At 56.3% G+C, this 7500-nt stretch overlaps 1 protein-coding gene across 1 annotated transcript in view; it reads right to left on the bottom strand.

Moving 5' to 3' along the window:
* The window catches only part of tbkbp1 (TBK1 binding protein 1), a gene marked incomplete at both ends in the record, with an annotated part of 46038 nt that overhangs the window by 29425 nt on the left and 9113 nt on the right, over positions 1-7500 (bottom strand). Inside the window, 1 exon segment of the mRNA XM_080542554.1 lies at positions 790-894. Coding sequence (XP_080398680.1) covers positions 790-894 — 105 coding nt within the window.

Below are 7500 nucleotides of genomic sequence, written 5' to 3'. Positions count from 1 at the left end.
GGAGGGTGGGGTGGGAGGAGGTGGGAGGATGGAGGATGGAGGGTGGAGGGTGGGGTGGGAGGATGAAGGATGGAGGGTGGAGGGTGGAGGATGGAGGGTGGGGTGGGAGGATGAAGGATGGATTGTGGAGGATGGAGGGTGGGGTGGGATGATGGAGGGTGGGGTAGGAGGATGAAGGATGGAGGGTGGAGTAGGAGGATGAAGGATGGAGGGTGGGGTGGGAGGATGGAGGGTGGAGGATGGAGGGTGGGGTGGGAGGATGAAGGATGGAGGGTGGGGTGGGAGGATGGAGGATGGAGGGTGGAGGATGGAGGGTGGGGTGGGAGGATGAAGGATGGAGAGGGAGGGTGGAGAGTGGGGTGGAGGGTGGAGGATGGAGGGTGGGGTGGGAGGATGAAGGATGGAGGATGGAGGGTGGGGGGGAGGATGGAGGATGGAGGGTGGGGGGGAGGAAGGAGGATGGAGGATGGAGGGTGGGGGGGAGGAAGGAGGATGGAGGATGGAGGGTGGAGGGTGGGGTGGGAGGATTAAGGATGGAGAATGGAGGGTGGAGGATGGAAGATGGAGGGTGGGGTGGGAGGATGGAGGATGGAGGGTGGAGGGTGGGGTGGGAGGATTAAGGATGGAGAATGGAGGGTGGAGGATGGAGGATGGAGGGTGGGGTGGGAGGATTAAGGATGGAGGATAGAGGGTGGAGAGTGGAGGGTGGAGAATGGAGGGTGGAGGACGGAGGATGGAGGGTGGGGTGGGAGGATGGAGGGTGGGGTGGGAGGAGGTGGGAGGACTGACCATCTTGTCCAGGTCTCTCTGGAGGTTGGACTTCTCCATGTGGATCTTCTCGTAGGCCTGGATCACATCTTCTAGCTGTTCCTCACGTTCCTTCCTCTTCTGGAGCTGGGGTTGGGGGAGGGGGGAAAGGGAGGTGGGGGGGGGGAGGAGGGAAGGAAGGGGGGGGGGGAGGAGGGAAGGAAGGTGGGGGGGAGGGGGGAAGGGGAGGGAGGGGGGAGATGGAGGGAAGGGAGGGAGAAGGGAAGGGGAGGGGGGAGATGGAGGGAAGGGGGAGATGGAGGGAAGGGGGGAGTGGGGAAGGGGAGGGAGGGGGGAGATGGAGGGTGGGGGGGAGTGGGGAAGGGGAGGGAGGAGGGAGGGAGGAAGGAGAGAGAGAGAAAGATATGAGAGTAAAGTGAGTTTTGGTCCGCATGTCGGCAACCAATCAAAATGTTCCGACTTTTCTTTAGAAACACGGAACTACGTTTCAACGTACGTTTGAGAATCACAACACAAACCCGCTAGTCGAGCCAAAATGCTGCAACAACGCAATGGATTGGGTGAGTAATCCCCACTGCTACCTAGTTAACTATAACACTACTTTACATTGTTACTTAGGTAACTATAACACTACTTTACATTGTTACTTAGTTACAGTTTTTCCCAATTGCTAAAACACAAAAGCCAATTCTCTAAACCAAATGACCAGTTCTCTAATCACATTTAATAAAACTAGCTCCCATTTGCCAAAACCATAAACACATTTCACATGAAGACACAATTCACAAAACACAATCCTCCTTTTCTCATAAATCTAAACACATTTTGTCTTGCTAAAACACAAGTTGCAAAAAACTCTGCTCAAATTCTCAAATGAAAGCTCATGTGATGCAAAATGCTTGCCACAGTCAGCAAAATTTGAACACAATGAACACACCTGGCTTCATTCATTAAACATAACGACTCAAAATGTAAGACACTTGTTGTGTTGTGAAGGCCCACAGTTTAGAGCCAGTTTAGTTTCCCCAAACCAGCCCTATTTTGCCCCTGTTATTTCTTTATTATTTTCTATACTATTCCTGTACGTTTATGAAGGTGTATGTATTGTTATTGTAATGTTTATGTATATGTTTGATGACGTAGTATATCCGGGGTGTGTCCGTGACCCGGATGCTAGGTTCGGTGGTGTATATATAGAGACGGAAGTGGTCTGTGAGTCAGTGTGTGATGAGAATCCGAGTGATGAGAGCAACGAGAGTGAGAATACGCAGAGAGAACACGAAGTCGATCTAAGATGGCGGAGTCAGTAACACGCACACCGTGCTAAAGCTGAAGACCCGTTTAGTGATTATCGAGTTTTACAACTGTGATAGCCCGTTTAGCTGTGTCCCCGTTAGCCAGCCTTGCCAGCAGCCAGCTGCGAACGTTGGACCTGACGGACAAGATCAAGCTGGACAGAGTCGTCGCCTCCACGAGTGGATTGCGACCGACGTGGACCACCGGACCTGAGCCTACACACCTCGTCGTGGACCACGAAGAAGCCCCTTTCCCTTCGCGTTGCTACGTCACCCCCCCCCTTTTGTCTGCTGCTTTCCTCGAAGCACATGCGAGCTCCAACAAGGCCTCAACGCGCTCCTTGCAGCGCCAGACTCTAGCCTTTTCCAGGCTAGGTACTGTGAGTGAGTGATTGAGTGTGTGTGTGGCCGGCGGGGAGGGAGTGTATATATCTGGGGATGTATACATCAGTTATGTAAATAAATGTGTTTGTTCATATGGGATACCGTTACCGTGTGTTTAGTTGTTTGAATGCTAATGCTAATGCTAATTCCAATGCTAATGCTAATGCTAATTCCCATGCTAATGCTAACGATGGTAATGCTAGTCTAAAGGTTTGCTGGCGCCCCCTACCTCTATCCTCCTACACTGCCTATTTAGCTCAGAGTTAGTTAGATAACCAGCCCTTCCTAAATTCTACAGTCCTTTTAGCTACTCCCTGGTTACAATTGGTCCTTCGAGCCGGATAGGTAGTGTAGTGATAGCATGGCTGAGCGCAGCCAACCAGACCAGACAGTTACCCCCCCTTCTCCGCCCCCTGAGCCAGAGCCACGACCACAGAGAGTCCCGCGGTTGCCTCCGAGGTTACAGGAGTATGAGCTTGAGCTCGAAAGCTCACTGAGTGGTAGCGAGGAGCGCACTCCACGGGATACAGTGGTCGGAGAGGCCGAGGTGTCCGCCGGCGCGCGGGTGGCTAGCACCGAGACAGCCATCAAAGAGCACCAGCCTGAGGATGAGATGGCAGAACAGCAGGGTTTTGCCGTAGAGACGGAAGAGCAGGAAGGAGAGGCCCGGTCCGACAGCGCCTGCGGGCGGAAGAGGGAGGGCCTCAGCCTTAACGATCTGCCTCCCAGTACGGCGCGCTCGAGACCTAGTTCCTGCCGTTCAGTGGCTTCCTCCCGGTCCAGGGTTTCCGTGGGCAGTTCTGCCTCTGGGGCGGATAGCATACACTCCAGAGGGAGTAGTGCCGCGCTGTCAGAATATATGCGCCAACAGGCCGAGATGGCGTTCGAGCGGGAACGCCTCCAGTTCGAGCGTGAACGCCTCCAGCGCCAGGAGGCGCTAGAACGCGAACGCCTCCAGATGGACGGAGCGGAACGCGCGGCGGAGAGGCAGCGCCAGGAGGCGCTAGAACGTGAACGCCTCCAGATGAACGGAGCGGAACGTGCGGCGGAGAGACAGCGCCAGGAGGCGTTAGAGAGGGAACGCATCCAGTTCGAGCGCGAGCGCCTCCAGATGGAGGGGGCGGAACGCGCGGCGGAGAGGCAGATGGCGAGAGAGCAACTGTACGCGGAGAAGATGGAGAGAGAGCAACTGCACGCGGAGAAGATGGAGGAAATGCTGCAGACCATGCGCGACGTGTGCATCAGCAGAGCTCCGTCGGCCCGTAGCTCCAGAGCATCCTCCGCACGGCCCTCTCGAGTGCCATCTCCTGAACCCCCCGCCGATGGCTCCATGACCCCCGCCATGACTGTCCAACTACAGGCCCAGCTGACCACCTGGAAGGAAGAGGACCAGGGACCCGACCGCTACGCGGCCCAGAGGGAGCCAGCGTCGCTGCCCGGGAGGGGAGCCATCCCCCAAGAGCGTAGCACACCCCTAGGTCCTCCAGTGCACCAAAATGCATGCAGGCCGGACACCCAGACCGTCACTCCAGCCCCGATCATCCACTACAGGATGTTTCCCCAGGTGGAGGGACCCAAGTTCCCCTTCTTCAAGGACGAGGACAGGAGCCAGTATGTGGAACTACGCATCTGCCTAGACACGCTCTTGGACGACTCCTGCTCAGAGTCCTACAAATATGCGATTCTCCTTCAGCATGTGAGGAACCCCAGAGCCCACAACATGGTTCTGGCCCATGCCTCCGCACCGACACCTTACACCAGAGCGCTCGCCGACTTGGATGCCCGCTACGGTCGTCCCTGGAACCACGCCCTTGCTGAACTGCAAGCCCTCGAACAGCAGGCCCCCATCAAGGATGACCGGGCGCTGGATGACTTCGCGCTCCGCGTGCACACCTTGGTTGGAATGCTGAAGACGCAGGGCCCAGCTGGCGCCAGCGAGATCAACAGCACCTCCAACGTAGAGCGGCTGCTCCGCAAGATCCCACGCTTCCGGCAGGAGAGGTTCCGGCGACAGCAGCGCGTTCGTAACCCCGGGAAGTTGGGTCTGAGCATGGCTGCCTTCGCGGAGTTCCTACTGGAGGAAGTGCATGACACCAACGTAGACGCCATGGGTTACGCTGAGCCGAAGAAGGAGAGGGAGAAGGGAGACCGCTGGGACGGGCCGAGCTCGAACAGAGGACGCCCAGTAGGAGTGCTGCACACGGAGGAGGAGCCTCGGAGAGAGAGGAAAGCCCGACCTGAGGGAAAGGATTCCTCTCAACCCCATCAAAAGGGACGGAGAGGTCCACCGCCATGTCCGTACTGCACCAGCGAGCACTGGTTCAATGAGTGCAGTGACTTCAACAACCTGAGTACCGAGGCCAAGCAGAGGTGGCTCGAGGAGAACAAGAGGTGCTGGAACTGTGGGCGCGACCATCTGGCTAAGAACTGCACCTTGAGGAGAAAGTGCAACCGCTGTGAGGAGGTCCACCTCAACATCTTACACGAGGTCTCCCTCGCCAGGTCCACGGAGGGCACCAGAAGCCCTAGGTCCGGTAGCGCACCGGAAGAGGCAACACCTGTCTACTACCTAGACCCAGCCCGGAGCAGCGGCTCCAAGGTCCTACTGAAGGTGGTGAAGGTCCGACTTCACCACAACAACGCTGTGTACGACACGTACGCCGTTCTAGACGACGGGTCGGAACGGACCATCCTTCTCCAGGGGGCAGTGCGCCAGTTGGGGCTCCAAGGGACTGCGGAGAAGCTGACTCTGCGCACGATACGTCGCGACCTTAAAGAGGTCACCGGGGCGAGAATCAACTTCTCTATCTCCCCGGCGGGGCGGCCGTCGGACAGATATCGGCTTCGGAATGTCTTCACCGCAGACCAGCTAGCGCTCTCCCGCTACGACTACCCCCTGGAGAGATTACGCGCAAGATATTCCCACCTACGGCGAGTAGACCTACATCCGATAGAAGGAGCGGAGCCAACCCTTCTCATCGGCTCGGACAACGCTGAACTGATCGTGTCGCTCCGTCCTCCGCTGAGAGGACCACGAGGCTGCCCGATGGCTGTTAAGACTGCGCTTGGGTGGGCCCTCCAAGGCGCTACCGAGGGGAGAGATAGAGACGGGAGAGCTACGTCATCCCTCCATGTCCGAACCGAAGAAGCAAACCAACCAACCGGACCGCCTGGAGTGGAATCTATTGCTGCCAGTGCACCTGGAACAGTTAGTACCACAAATGGTTCACCACAGGATGACCAACCAAAGAAGAAGTCTCTGTGGACAGAGCATAAGTCTCTGGATGGGAAGACCTACTTCTACAACACAGAGACTAAACAGTCCTCAGGGGAGAAACCAGACGACCTGAAATCTCCTGCTGAGCAAATGTTGTCTAAGTGCCCGTGGAAGGAGTACAAGTCTGACACGGGAAAGCCTTACTACTACAACTCCCAGACTAAGGAGTCCCGGTGGACCAAGCCCAAAGAGCTGGAAGATCTTGAAGCGATGATCAAAGCGGAGGAGAATGGGACGGTAGAAGCTGCAGCTCCTGGCACCGCCCCCGTCCCCACTCTTCAGGTTGATCCTGCTGCTACCATGGCGACCATGATGGACATGGAGGCCATGGCGGCAACAGCTGTTGCCGAGGAACACCTGCAGGTGGCCATGCACCCTCACGTGGCCGAGGTCAGCATTGACGCACCCGTCAACTCCGTCGAGTACACGTCAGCCATGGAAGTCTCAGCCAGTATTGTAGACGCCTCCAAGGAGGAAAGGCCGGAGTTGGCGAAGAAAACGTACAAGTGGAACCCAAAAGAGGAGGCCAAGCAGGCCTTCAAAGAGCTTCTGAAGGAGAATGGTGTTTCATCCAACGCGTCATGGGAGCAAGCCATGAGAATGATCATCAACGACCCACGCTACAGCGCCCTGCCCAAGCTGAGTGAGAAGAAGCAAGCGTTTAAGGCCTACAAGGCTAAGAAGGAGAAGGAACAAGCCAAGCAGCTCAGGAAGAGGAACTGGGAGGCGCTGAAGAACATTCTGGACAACATGGCCAACGTCACCTACCGCACCACCTGGTCCGAGGCCCAGCAGTACCTGCTGGACAACCCCACCTTCGCTGAGTACGAGGAGCTGCAGAACATGGACAAGGATGACGCTCTGATCTGCTTCGAGGAGCACATCCGCGCCCTGGAGAAGGAGGAGAAGCAGAAGACTCTGCTGAGGGAGAGAGACAACTTGTCCGAAGGTGCCGTGGTACTGGTGATCGACCAGTCCCTTCCACGCGCCGCCTGGCAGACAGGCAGAGTGACCAAGGTCCTGCCGGGTCCGGATGGAAGGGTGCGGACGGCCATCGTGGACGTTGGTGGTCGCACTTACACCCGACCTGTGGCACGCCTGATTGAGCTCCCTCAAATTACGAAGGACACTATCACCTCCTACCTCACGCTGCTAGAGCAGCCTAGCCAGTGTGCCTTCCCTAGTTAACTGAAACCGAGGGTTTCATGGGGCGGCTGTTGTGAAGGCCCACAGTTTAGAGCCAGTTTAGTTTCCCCAAACCAGCCCTATTTTGCCCCTGTTATTTCTTTATTATTTTCTATACTATTCCTGTACGTTTATGAAGGTGTATGTATTGTTATTGTAATGTTTATGTATATGTTTGATGACGTAGTATATCCGGGGTGTGTCCGTGACCCGGATGCTAGGTTCGGTGGTGTATATATAGAGACGGAAGTGGTCTGTGAGTCAGTGTGTGATGAGAATCCGAGTGATGAGAGCAACGAGAGTGAGAATACGCAGAGAGAACACGAAGTCGATCTAAGATGGCGGAGTCAGTAACACGCACACCGTGCTAAAGCTGAAGACCCGTTTAGTGATTATCGAGTTTTACAACTGTGATAGCCCGTTTAGCTGTGTCCCCGTTAGCCAGCCTTGCCAGCAGCCAGCTGCGAACGTTGGACCTGACGGACAAGATCAAGCTGGACAGAGTCGTCGCCTCCACGAGTGGATTGCGACCGACGTGGACCACCGGACCTGAGCCTACACACCTCGTCGTGGACCACGAAGAAGCCCCTT

The sequence above is a fragment of the Nansenia antarctica genome, assembly GCF_963989245.1.
Source record: "Nansenia antarctica genome assembly, chromosome: 11".
In the NCBI taxonomy this organism is placed as follows: Eukaryota; Metazoa; Chordata; class Actinopteri; order Argentiniformes; family Microstomatidae; genus Nansenia; species Nansenia antarctica.
Note: the sequence above shows the minus strand (reverse complement) of the source record. Positions and strands in the feature narration are given on the sequence as shown.